This window comes from Myxocyprinus asiaticus, chromosome 12, assembly GCF_019703515.2.
Source record: "Myxocyprinus asiaticus isolate MX2 ecotype Aquarium Trade chromosome 12, UBuf_Myxa_2, whole genome shotgun sequence".
NCBI classification, from domain to species: Eukaryota; Metazoa; Chordata; class Actinopteri; order Cypriniformes; family Catostomidae; genus Myxocyprinus; species Myxocyprinus asiaticus.
In genome coordinates, this window is record NC_059355.1 from 33,168,479 (window position 1) to 33,182,415 (window position 13,937).

General features: G+C 40.3%; 1 protein-coding gene across 1 annotated transcript in view; it reads left to right on the plus strand.

The window, feature by feature from the left end:
* The window catches only part of LOC127449267 (carboxyl-terminal PDZ ligand of neuronal nitric oxide synthase protein-like), a 167,178-nt gene that overhangs the window by 132,486 nt on the left and 20,755 nt on the right, over positions 1–13,937 (plus strand). The window contains exons 9-10 of the mRNA XM_051712588.1: positions 4,140–4,305; positions 11,237–11,386. Of these exons, the coding sequence (XP_051568548.1) occupies positions 4,140–4,305; positions 11,237–11,386 (316 nt within the window). The remainder of the gene's footprint in view (positions 1–4,139; positions 4,306–11,236; positions 11,387–13,937) is intronic.

The window sequence follows — 13,937 nt, forward strand, 5'->3', positions numbered from 1 at the left end:
ATTCTCATCCCCACCGCTTTCCGCTGTGCCCGGGGCAGAGCGTGGATAAGTTTGTCTACAACCACTTTTTCAGCAACACGTGCTACATTAGGCTGACCGGGATGCAACCATAGTTGCACCAAATGGGACAGCTGAGCAGCCTGAACATGACAGGACCACGAGTATCATACGTCCACTCATGGAAATGCAGGGCTGCACGTACCGGGGACAGTCCCACCCAGGTCAATATCTCAGCCTTCAGAGTGTCGTAGGTGTCCGCTACCCCGGGAGGGATAGAGTAATAGGCACGCTGCGCCTCTCCAGTTAAAAACAGGAGTGCACGCCCACTCCTCCAGGTCCCAACTCTTACAGATGACCACGACCTCGAAGGTGTGCAAATAATCCTCCACATCATCTTGCTCTGTGAGCTTTGTCAGTATGTGGTGGGCTGACATGCGAGTGGCTGGTAAGGCTGTGCGCCCAGCATTCTCCGCTCGCAGACACGCAACCTTGCGCTCTGTCCGATCCAGTCCTGTGGCCAGCTGTTCACATTTTTGCTGCTGTCTGAGGGCTTCCTCTGCCAGGTGCTGTATAAAATCCTCCATTTTGGGGGAGAGGGTACTTTCTGTGGGTGAAAGAGCAGAACAGTTCTGAGTGAGTTCGTCTGGCCTCGACACCAATATTGCCTGCATTCTCCACCAGTGTGGGGTTATGTTGAATGAGGCACAAGACAAACAGGTATTCTTTATACCCAAAAAGGGTTCTTTATTAAAGGTAGTGAGTGTGATGGGGAAGAGAGTGTGAGGAGTGGTGGTGGCAAGTGCGAGTCCCGGTATCTGAGGAGGAAGGCTGGGGATGCCTGCGTCAGAGACCGGAATTCGGGCTATGAAAGTGTGGAAGAGAGGTGCAAGCAGAGTGGAGCACACAGCAGGAGCTGTCAGTTGGTCTCTGTAATGATAAGAGAGAACACACATGAGCTTTCCTCTTGGAGATCTTGCTTACCCTCTGTGGCTTCTCGTGCTACTTAACTCTTTCTCTCTTGATTACAGTGATTGGCTTCAGGTGCTCCCAATCAGGTGTCTCTGCTCTGCTAATTACGGTTGCCAGGGGCGACGCTGACAAGCACATGGCTGGCTCGCCACAATTTTTATGAATTATCTTTATTTGGGGGCATTTCTCAGCAAATAATGATGTGTGTGGTTAATTAATTGGCATGTCATGAAATTAATTTGATTAAAATTTTGCCCTAATATTTACATTTTAGTATCAACTTGTTATGAAGCACTGGTACTTTTGGCACAGCTACATGTACATGATTATAAAAACATTCAGGGCTGTACTGAAAACATTTGTGGCTTAAGCCCCAGTAGCCCAGCCATAGCACCACCATTGGGTGAGAACAAATTTATGTCCATGCGCACCTGTTACAAGTCCTGCTGATATTATGTGCAAGAATCTTTTCTGGGCAGTGGGCACATAAGTATTTACAGTCATGTGAAAAAGATAGGACACCCCATGAAAACCTTTGTCTTTCTCAACATATGGACATTAGATCTTCGTTTTAACAATATTGAGAGATGGAGGTAATATAAATAAACTAATAAAACTGAAGAAATGTCTTTTTAAAATTATTTGTAAAATGTACTTAATAGAAATGCAATTTTTGGTGAGGAAAAAGATAGGACACCCCCACATTTATTTACTACTTAAAATGCAAAAAATTAGAATCAGGTGCGCCACATCAGGTGCAAAAGATTAGAACATCGTTAGAGAGGATTGTGGAGGAGCCTGTCTTATTTAAACCTCAGACATTTAGTTTGGTTTGCAATTGATTGTTGAAGTGAGTGAAATCACCATGGTGTGATCAAAAGAGTTCTCTGAGGCCTTCAGAAAGAAGGTTGTAGATGCATATGAGTCTGGGAAGGGATTTAAAAAAATCTCCAAACAATTCGAAATCAGCCATTCCACTGTCCAGAAAATAATTTACAAGTGGAGAACATTTAAAACAACTGCTAACATGCCCAGGTCAGGCCGTCCTAGCAATTTCAGCCCAAGAGCAGACCTCAAGATGCTTAAAGAAGTCTCCAACAATCCTAAAATGTCATCTCGGGACCTACAGGTAGCTCTTGCCACAGTTGATGTCAAAGTACATGCATCTACCATAAGAAAGAGACTGCACAAGTTTGATTTGCATGGGAGGTGTGCAAGGAGGAAGCCCTAGCTGTCAACAAAAAAAAAAAAACATCAGGGCAAGACTAAAGTTTGCCAGAGAACACCTAGACAAAGACCTGGACTTCTGGAACAATGTGCTTTGGACATATGAATCCAAAGTTGAAATGTTTGGGCACAGTAACAGAAGACATGTGTGGTGCAAACCAAAGACAGCATTTGAGCATAAGAACCTCATACCAACTGTGAAGCATGGGGGTGGAAATGTCATGGTTTGGGGCTGCTTTGCTGCAGCAGGGCCTGGCCAGCTCACTATCATAGAATCCACTATGAATTCTTCATTGTATCAGAGGGTGCTTGAGGAAAATGTAAGACCATCTGTCCGAAAATTGAAGCTGAAGTGGATGTGGACTATGCAACATGACAATGACTCAAAACATTCCAGTAAATCCACCAAGGAATGGCTCAAAAGAAAGAAATGGAGAGTTCTGGAATGGCCAAGTCAAAGCCCGGATCTTAATCCTATTGAGATGCTATGGGGTGATTTGAAACGGGCTGTGCATGCAAGAAACCCCTTAAACATCACACAGCTGAAAAAATTATTTCTCCCAGTCGATGTCAGAGACTGGTAGACAGTTATAGGTAACATCTTATTGAGGTTATTTCAGCCAAAGGGGGCAATACCAGCTATTAGGGCATAGGGTGTCCTAACTTTTTCCTCAGCAGGAATTGGCATCTTTGTAAATTCTTTGTTAAATAAATGATATCATAGTTAAAATGTCATTGGTTTTGGTTCAATTACATCACCTTTATCTATAGATATTGTTTGAAAGAAGATCAAATATTGATATGTCCATATTTCTTCAAAAAGAACAAAATATTTCATGGGGTGTCCTAATTTTTTCACACGACTGTAAATTATATGCAGTTATTAGTGAATGAGACCAGTTGTCTTTATCTAGCTTGACATAAGTTAATAACTTGACCTTGCAGATGTGATAGTTGAATAGGTATTTGGTGAAACAAACAGTCTTAGTTTGTAACTAAGTAATTTTTCTTGTTATCAGCTTTGGCATTCAGATTATTTTTCTTGATTGTTAGAGGTAATTAATTGCCTTCCTTTCAAAGGCATTTGTCCTTCTGCTGTTGCTAGCTCTTCAGATTTGTTCATCTTTGCTCTTGAAATACCTTTAATGTCAGGAACATAACAGCTAAAAAGAGCACACAAAAAAATAAAGAATAAAAAAAACAATTCTTTCATGATGTGGAGGTAGAAAAGGTTATTTGGATGAAAGTCCTTCTGTTCTCTGGTTTGCATGAATGGCAATAACCCACACAGTAAATGAGATGACCTTCATCTTAACATTTCACAAAGTTTGTCATCGGTTCTTTAGATGCAATAGAAATACCAATTACCTTACCTGTTTTTAGTGGCACTCATAGAAGAAAAAATAGAGCGAAAAGATATTTGACCTTTAAAATATAAAAACGATGATTCTCAGAATCAATGATAAAACTTCTTTTTATAATTATTTAGCCCATAAAATAAATAAATAAATGTTGAAGAGACATTATTATTTTATAGTGTGTTTCAGAACACTTCAGACATCCAGAATGGATTTACAAGGCATCATTTCTGCAGATTAACAAGAAGTTATTAAAACTGTTGCATGCTGTACTTGTCCAGTCAATGTTATTAACCTCATAAATATGCAAATAAGAATGTTAACCAAGAGCTTACAAATGTACAATGTAAAATCTCGAAGCTTGAAGACCCAGTATTAATTCATAACTTTGGGTGTAGTGAGATATTGTGCAACATGGAATAAGATAAACCAGATTTTTTTTTTTTTTTTTTTTAACAGGGTTAACAATGTCAGTTGTAATAAAGCCTGTTATGAACATTTGTACCTGCTTGTAGCTGTACAGAGTTACATAATTAGGTACTGTATATTATCTTGTTTAAAAACCTGTGTGTGTGTGTACTTTAGGTTCACCTGTTGAAGGATCAGCTCTCCGTAGAGGCTGCGGCGAGGATTGAAGCCCAGGCTCGAGTTCATCAGCTGCTATTGCAGAATAAGGATCTGCTACAGCATATTTCTCTCCTGGTCAAACAGGTTCAGGAGCTGGAGCTCAAACTGTCTGGACATGACTCTAGTGAGTAAGATTTCCTGTGTTAAGCAGTGTTGGGGAGTAACTAACAGTAACAACAGTACTAAATACATTTTTCACTTGTGTGACAGTAGTTCAGCAGTTTTCAATATAGTAAAGATTTTCCATTAAAAAAAACTACTTTTTCCAACAAGAAGCGATGTAGCATGACAAAATGCAGTGTTGATGATATTAATATCACATTGTATTCAGAGGCACAAAAAACATTTTATGCAACGCATTCAAGGGGATCAGTTAAACAACCAGTCAAATTAAATACAAAATGATTCACCGATTTGAGTCCCTGTGCTGCATTTTAGGGATTTTTTTAATTAAATTGTTTTTTTTTATAGCAAAATAATTAGTTATATGCTTTTTGTTACTGTGTTGTTGGCTCAATTATATATATACTGTATACAGTTGAAGTCAGAAGTTTACATACACTTAGGTTGAAGTCATTAAAACTAATTTTTTAACCACTCCACAGATTCAATATCAAATTATAGTTTTCAAATCACTTTTATTGTCACACAACCATATACACAAGTGCAATAGTGTGTGAAATTCTTGGGTGCAGTTCCGAGCAACATAGCAGTCGTGACAGTGATGAGACATATACCAATCTACAATAAACATCAAATTTACACAACACAATTTAAAATCTAATATACACATAATTACACAATATACAAATAATAACATACAATGTACATTGTACAATACACACAATATAGAATACACATTATACAATTAAAAAAAAATAGTATATATAAAATGTACAGTAAGTTGTATTGTACTGTATTGACATTCAGGCTGTCGGTTGATAGTCAATTGCCAGTGTGTTGTTAAGATAATATAATTTATGACAGTCCAGTGTTGGATAATAAGATTAATAAAGTGCAGTGCTGATGTATATTGATCGTGAGAGATCAAGAGTTCAAAAGTCTGATTGCTTGGGGGAAGAAGCTGTCATGAAGTCAGCCGGTGCGGGTCCTGATGCTGCGATACCGCCTGCCTGATAGTAGCAGTGAGAGCAGCCCATGGCTTGGGTGGCTGGAGTCTATGATAATCCTCCGAGCTTTTTTCACACACCGCCTGGTGTATATGTCCTGGAGGGAGGGAAGCTCACCTCCAATGATGTGTCTGGCAGTTCGCACCACCCTTTGCAGGGCTTTGCGGTTGTGGGCGGTGCTATTGCCGTACCAGGCGGAGATGCAGCCAGTCAGGATGCTCTCTACAGTGCTGGTGTAGAACCATGTGAGGATGTGGCGGTTCATTCCAAACTTCCTCAACCGTCTCAGGAAGAAGAGGCGCTGATGAGCCTTCTTCACAACGGCCTCAGTGTGGACAGACCATATGAGTTCCTCAGTGATGTGGACACCCAGGAACTTGAAGCTGCTGACTCTCTCCACTGGTGCTCCATTGATGGTGATGGGGCTGTGTTCTCTTTCTCTTCTCCTGAAGTCCACCACAAGCTCCTTTGTCTTGCTGACGTTGAGGGAGAGGTTGTGCTCCTGACACCAGCGTGTCAGAGTGTGCACCTCCTCTCTGTTGGCCATTTCATCATTGTCAGTGATCAGACCTACCACCGTCGTATCATCAGCAAACTTGATGGCATTGGAGTTATGTGTTGCCACACATTCATGTGTGTACAGGGAATACAGGAGTGGGCTAAGAACACAGCCCCAGCGTAAACCTCGATGTCATCATCAGAGGCGGACCGGAACATCTCCCAGTCTGCGTGATAAAAAACAGTCTTGTAGCATAGAGTCTGATTGGTCCGACCAACACTGGATCATTCTGAGGGTGAGTGCTTCCTGTTTCAGTTTCTGCCTGTAAGCGGGCAGAAGCAGAATGGAAGAGTGGTCCGATTTGCCAAATGGTGGGCGGGGGAGGGATTTGTAGCCATCCCGGAAGGGAGAGTAGCAATGGTCCAAAACCCGGTCCCCTCGTGTGTTAAAACTTATGTGTTGGTGGTATTTTGGTGCAATTGATTTAAAATTGGCTTTGTTAAAGTCCCCGGTCACAATGAATGCAGCCTCAGGGTGTGCGGTTTCCTGTTTGCTTATCCCGTACAACTCCTTGAGTGCCCGGTCTGTGTCGGCTTGTGGGGGGGATGTACACAGCTGTGATAATGACTGCTGTGAATTCCCTCAGTAGCCAGAATGGTCGACACAGAAGCATGAGAAATTCCAGATCAGGAGAGCAGAAAGACTTGATAGAGTGTACGTTCCTCTGATCACACCAGGATTTGTTGATCATAAAACATACACCACCTCCTCTGCTTTTACCTGAGAGGTCTTTCGCTCTGTCCGCTCGGTACACGGAGAACCCCGCGGGTTCGATGGCTGAGTCTGGAATCTCCGCAGACATCCAAGTTTCTGTAAGGCAGATAATGCAGCAGTCCCTCATCTCTCATTGGAAAGAGATCCGCACTCTCAGCTCGCAGAGCTTGTTGTCCAGAGACTGAACATTTGCCAGTAGAATACTGGGTAGCGGGGTCGATTTGCACGACATCTTACTCTGATGAGAACGCCGGCTCAGTTTCCCATTTTCCTTCTGCGTTTTCGCGGCCGGGCAGCCTAGACAAAGTGCTCTGCTGGCATGTTTGTAAACAGCGGGTCGGCATTGAGGAATTTGAAGTCCGGTTTACGGTGTGTAATTGCAGAACCAATGTCCAAAAGTGTTTGTCTGTCGTAGACAATAAGGCAGACAACATCCAAGACAAAAAAGCATAAGAATTGTAAACAAAACAAACAAAAAACTACAATGTTGTTTCGGAGCTCGCAACACAGCAGCCATACTCTGCGCCATCTTTTGTGTACTCTGCGCCGACTTTTTGGCAAGTCGTTTAGGACATCTACTTAGTAATTTTTTCCAACAGTTGCTTACAGACAGATTGTTTCACTTAATTGACTATAACACAATTCCAGTGGGTCAGAAGTTTACATACACTAAGTTTACTGTGCCTTTAAGAAGCTTGGAAAATTCCAGAAAATGATGTCAAGCCTTTAGGCAATTAGCCAATTAGCTTCTGATAGGATAGGTCAACTGGAGGTGCACCTGTGGATGTATTTTAAGACCTACCTTCAAACTCAGTGCCTCTTTGCTTGAAATAAAATTGTGGACCACCACAAGTCTGTTTCATCCTTGGGAGCAATTTCCAAACGCCTGAAGCTACCACATTCATCTGTACAAACAATAGAAGTATAAACACCATGGGACCACGCAGCCATCATACCTCTCAGAAAGGAGACGCATTCTGTCTCCTAGAGATGAACGTAGTTTGGTGCGAAAAGTGCAAATCAATCCCAGAACAACAGCAAAGACTTTGTGAAGATGCTGGAGGAAACAGGTAGACAATTATCTATATCCACAGTAAAATGAGTCCTATATTGACATAACCTGAAAGGCTGCTCAGCAAGGAAGAAGCCACTGCTCCAAAACCACCATAAAAAATCCAGACTACAGTTTGCAAGTGCACATGGGGACAAAGATCTTACTTTTTGGAGAAATGTCCTCTGGTCTGATTAAATAAAAATTGAACTGTTTGGCCATAATGACCATCATTATGTTTGGAGGAAAAAGGGTTAGGCTTGCAAGCCGAAGAACACCATCCCAACTGTGAAGCATGGGGGTGGCAGCATCATGTTGTGGGTGTGCTTTGCTGAAACTATTTAAAGGCAATGCTACCAAATACTAACAAATTGTATGTAAACTTCTGACCCACTGGGAATGTGATGAAAGAAATAAAATCTGAAATAAATCATTCTCTCTACTATTATTCTGATATTTCACAATATTTTTTAATGTAATTTTTTTGTCCCCTTTTTCTCCCAATTTGGAATGCCCAATTCCCACTACTTAGTAGGTCCTCGTGGTGGCATAGTTACTCACCTCAATCCGGGTGGTGGAGGACAAGTCTCAGTTGCCTCCGCTTCTTAGACAGTCAATCAGCGCATCTTATCATGTGGCTCGTTGTGCATGACACCGCGGAGACTCACAGCACTGGAGGCTCATGCTATTCTCCGCGAACCACGCACAACTTACCATGCGCCCCATTGAGAGTGGGAACCAGGAGGTTACCCCATGTGACTCTACCCTCCCTAGCAACTGGGCCAATTTGGTTGCTTAGGAGACCTGGCTGGAGTCACTCAGCACACCCACATCTCTTTTCTGTTGTTCATGAAACTGGGGTTGAGCGGGTAGAATTCAATGAAGCTATCAGCTGAGGACATGTGAGGCATCTATTTCTCAAACTAGAGACTCTGATGTACTTATCCTCTTGTTTAGTTGCACATCTGGCCTTCCACATCTCTTTTTGTGTCCTTGTTAGAGCCAGTTGTCATTTGTCTTTGAAGACTGTAGTGTACACCTTTGTATGAAATCTTCAGTTCTTTTGTTATTTCAAGCACTATATAGCCCCCATTCCTCAAAACAATGATTGACTGACGAGTTTCTAGAGAAAGCTCTTTCTTTTTTGCTATTTTTGACCTAATACTGATCTTAAGACATGCCAGTCTATTGCATACTGTGGCAACTCAAAAACAAACACAATGTTAAGCTTCATTTAATGAACCAAATAGCTCTAAACTGTGTTTGATATAATGGCAAGTGATTTTTTTTAGTACCAAATTAGCAATTTAGCATGATTACTCCATAAGGTGATGGAGTGATGGCTGTTGGAAATGGGGCCTGTCTAGATTTGATCAAAAATGACTTTTTTCAAATAGTAATGGTGCTGTTTTTTACATCAGTAATGTCCTGATTATACTGTGTGATCAGTTGAATGCCACTTTGGTGAATTAAAGTACCAATTTCCTTCCGAAACAGCAAAATCTATACATTATTCCAAACTTTTGGCCACCAGTTTATATATATATATATATATATATATATATATATATATATATATATATGTTTAATGCTATTTTTATGTTGTTAACTTAATTTAAAGTTGATTCATTTAAAAATTTGCACTGTTTGTGTGCCAGAAAAATATGGGTCAGAACAATATGATATAAAAATAAATTAATATAAAGATAAAATAAAATAAAAACATTATAATTAAATGTATAATTATTATTAAACATATAACTGTAATTAAGATATTATTGTAATGAAAGATATTCCATTAAGTAGCTTCAATGTGGTTAGCTACTTTTGTTAGTAGTGTGTACTACCACTACTTTTTCAAAAAAAGTAGCTTGACTGCTCTTTAAAGGTGACGTGTGTAATTTCTGCGCTACTAATGGCACCAAACGGAATTACAAAAATCAAGTATGCTTTCAAACAACCTTTGCCAACACCCCTCAGACTCATCACACCCTTTCACCCTCTCTGATTTCCTATTAACAAATATGCAATACTAAATAAAAGGTGATAAATGTTTAACGTCGTAATAAAAAGACCACTATAACATAAGCACCGGACAGAAAGCATTGCAGAGGAATCGGCTCATCCGATAACATCGCCAGATTGAACGGTAGCTGGTGTGCAAGGGATCTAGCACAAGAGGTAGGATAGTTCTTGATAACTAGTAATGATAATGATACCGAGTATCTTACAAATGTATCTGAAGCTCGACAGAAATGAGCTAACTTGTGTGGCAATACGCAAAGAGTGTAGGTTACATGTCAAGAAACAACAAGGCAAGAATCGAACCCCAAAAATTCCCTCAAAGTTCTCCACCTTGTAAATGTTCACTCTGGTTTTACTCTGTTCTCTGTCTTTTAGCAAGTCTTTGAATTTTGGCGAAGCTAAGTTTACCTCTGTAACACGTCTGCCATGGACGTTCATATTCTCCCGGTTGAACAGTATACTACAAGTAGCCATGCCCCAAACTAACGCTATAGGTTGAGGTAGAAAGTGATGGGTGGAGCTGAGCGAGCCGCTCAAAATATAAACATCAATGTTATGATAGTGCTTGGGAGGCTCTGTTTACACTTTTGGGGGAGGTAACCCATGAAAGGTTTACTTATAGTTGTCAGTGAACAATAAATCTAGGATATTAGAACATATTTTGACATAAAAAAAAGTTACACACTTCACCTTTTATAATTCATTGTTATGAGGGGCTATGAGCTTTGCAAACTACAGTTTCAAAGTAGCTTCCCCATCACCGGCGTTCAACTATATTTCCCTCTCCTCCTCTCTCTCTGGATGTGTAGTCATTTTCCACTTATACAATGCTTCAAGTCTGTTCTGCTCCACCTTCCTTCTCGTTTCTCCTGCTCCGTCAAGTTAATTACAGTGCTTTTACTTGTGCAACTCATCCTCACTCACCCTCTCTGAATATACCTGATGTGTTTCGCCAGCACTCTTTCACTCTTTTTCACTTTTACAGTTAAACCCTGCCCTTACAGTCTGCTCCACCGGTTTCTTTCCATCATATAATATAATTTCACCTTTTTATCTTTCAATCCCGTCATCGCACCCCATCACAGTTCATGTTGTGCTAATTTAAAAGCAGTTCCTCTGAGCACACTCGTTTAAACCAGCAGCACCTTTTCAATGTACTGTCTTTCACATTTGCCTCCATGATAAAGAGCACTCATCCCTGACTGTCCCAGCTGTCTCATTTCTGCCTTCCTGTAAAGGACGTCTTTAAAAAAAAAAAAAAAGCACTGCAAAAGAGAATATCTTTATTAAAAGGTAAAGAAACTGCAAAATAAAACAAAAGGCAACACGTCTTTCCATTGCGTTGTCTTTGCTAGCTGCACGCAAAAACAAATATACACTAGGACCACTGTTGTCCGATTCATGAATGAATGACACTCATGAGCCAGTTCTTTTTACAAATTGGCCAAAAAGACTCAGACTCCCAAGTTATCAGTTTGAAACATTCTAATGAATCATTCTCTGAATCTATCATATGTGATTAATGAATGAAAATATAACTTATTTACTCTAATACCACATGCCTTTCTCTCAACAGTGGGATCTCAAGACAGTCTACTGGAAATCACATTCCGTGCCAATGTACCCCCAGTCCTGTGCGACCCAACCACCCCACGACCAGAGGACGGTGTCCTCCCTCCATTCAACGATGGGACACAGCTCACCCTGCCACTGGGCAGTCCTATAGGTAGGGACCAGTGCTTGGTCAAGTTTGAGTGTTTCCGCTTTCTTCCGGGACCACCCCAACAGGAGCAGAGTCCCGACTCGCCATCCCAAGATGTCTCACCCTCATCACGAGACAAGATTCTGGGTAGCCTAGAGCTGCTAAAGTTCCGTGAGTCGGGCATAGCGTCCGAGTATGAATCAAACACAGATGAGAGTGATGAAAGCTGGGGACAGCAAGACGAGAGCACCTTGCGTTTGCTCAATGTGCTAAACATGCACAGCCCCCCTGACTGCTTGGTAGATGAAATTGCTGTTTAAAGTGATTTTTTGTGCACAGCTTCATAACACACCAGTGCTTAATGCTCCACTTAAAAGGTTTAAGTCAGTCAATGTCAATATCGTCGAACTGTCTACTGCTGTTTGTACTGCTGATAATATCTGGAAGACCAAGATGTCTTTAACCCTTTGGTGAGCATTTTGTTTGTTACATTTTATGTCATATTGAAGCGAAAACTGTGCCAGACATAGTAAATGCTTTTGTCTCCACTTTTAAGTATAGGGGCAAGTATCATGTCAGATTCGTCTCATTGTTATCTGATCGCTAATGGGATGTTCACACATACAGCGATTTTAGTCGAAAGAGGTCACCGGTTTTAATTGTCACTTACTGTTTAAAATTTTGAAGGAGAAAAAGTGTTTATAATTTTCAGCAGTGCTTAAAGCATCATATAGTGAACAAGCTAAAGGATTGTCAATGCATGGATCAAATTCACTTGGAATGCCAAGAATTTCTGGCACTGTGTTCCACACTTTTTTTTTTATTCTATCCCTGCTTGTGGACAGAGACAAATCATATAGAACCGTGAAATCCCTTGCAGTTATATTATCTTCTTCATCTTGCCTACACTTGCTCCAATGACTTCACTCCAACTGGTGACTGCTTATTTGCATAAAATTTAACTTTTCTCAACTTTGTCACATTGCTGGACACGCCCACATTTCGTCACCATTGGTTGCTAGGGCTGGGCGATATGACGATATATATTGTGGTGATAAAATAAAGTGTCAGTCGATAGAGATTTTTCTATATCATGTATATCGCAATTCGAGTGCGCAGTCTGGGCTTCTCTATCAGTGGGCAGGGCTTCACGTGAGGCTGAGAGAATTTAAGAAACATTCACAAACATAGGGTTTTTATTGCATTAAAAATTTCAGCAGCCTCCCTATCAAATTCAATGATATTCATTTCGCATTTAGCGCTTCATAAGTGCTTAATATGCTTTTCATCTGACACACTCATCTGCGTTTCATTTGAGTGTCATGTGCGCAGAAGGCTTCCCGGTATTTACAGGAGAGCGCAGAGTGGGATGATTCGCGCTACTCAATAATTTTTACCCAGGAAAAACCCTGAAAAAAAAAAAACATCTCCACAGAACGGAATGATTCCCAAACAACAAGCCAAGGAAATAAAGAGGAGCTTGATATTAAAACAGGTGCGACATCTGTGGTATAGTTTCAGAAAAGCCAACACAGATCAGAAAAATGTAATCTGCAAACTGTGACTGCGATAATCACTCGTAATACATGCAGTCTGATTTACCACCTCAAAATGAAGCAAGACGCGCGCCGCATTAATTTGGTCAGATTTTGATCTTCTTGAGTTTCTTCAGGAAAGTTTAGAATAAAAATAATATTAGTCAACAACATATCAGACTAAAATGTGTCATAATGTGAAATTTAGCATTATGGTAAGAATGTTGTAAACATGAGTTCTTTTGGAAGTATTTTGGAAATATTTAATTCACTGACTGGATTTTCCAAAAATAGGCATTACATTACGTTATTTAACATATTAACCAATTTTTATTGACTTGCCAACAAAAATGTTACAATATCCTGATATATATCATTATTGTTATATCAAATTACTCATATTGTGATATAAGATTTTGGTTATCTCGTCCACCCCTAATGGTCGCTGTTGCCCTCGTTGCAGGAGATCAGCGACTCTCGTTGTAAATTATTGACTTTTGAAATGCTTTTGTCGCTGCAGATCGTTGTATGTGTGAATGCCTCTTTAGAATCTATATGAAGCAGTTGCTGGTTATTCACAAACAAGTAATTGTTTTTAACAACAAAAGATAAAGTACATCTGTATAAAAAAAAAAAAGAGAGAACATTTTATACATGGTCCTGTGATATTGTACTTATCACATCAGTTGTACAGTTGCGGTTTCATTTCTGGGCAGTTCAAGGCATGTTTGCACTGGTCATTTGGATCACCTTATATCAGATGTGCTAAGAATTAAGAATATTATCCAGCTACATCTGTTTTAGCATGCACGGCAGAACAGAATATTAATCGAAAGACTTTAGACTGAGGACGCTTGGCTAATTATACCCTAAGGGTAACGAGGCGTCTAAACCAGTCAGATCTTTAACCAACAGGGACTCCAATTAGTTTGGCATGTCAAAGTTTTCACAACCCACATCCTTTATTCATTATTTTCGTACTCAAAGAGCTTATAGAGTGTCTACCTTTTACTGCTTCACATATGGACTTTTGTACACTT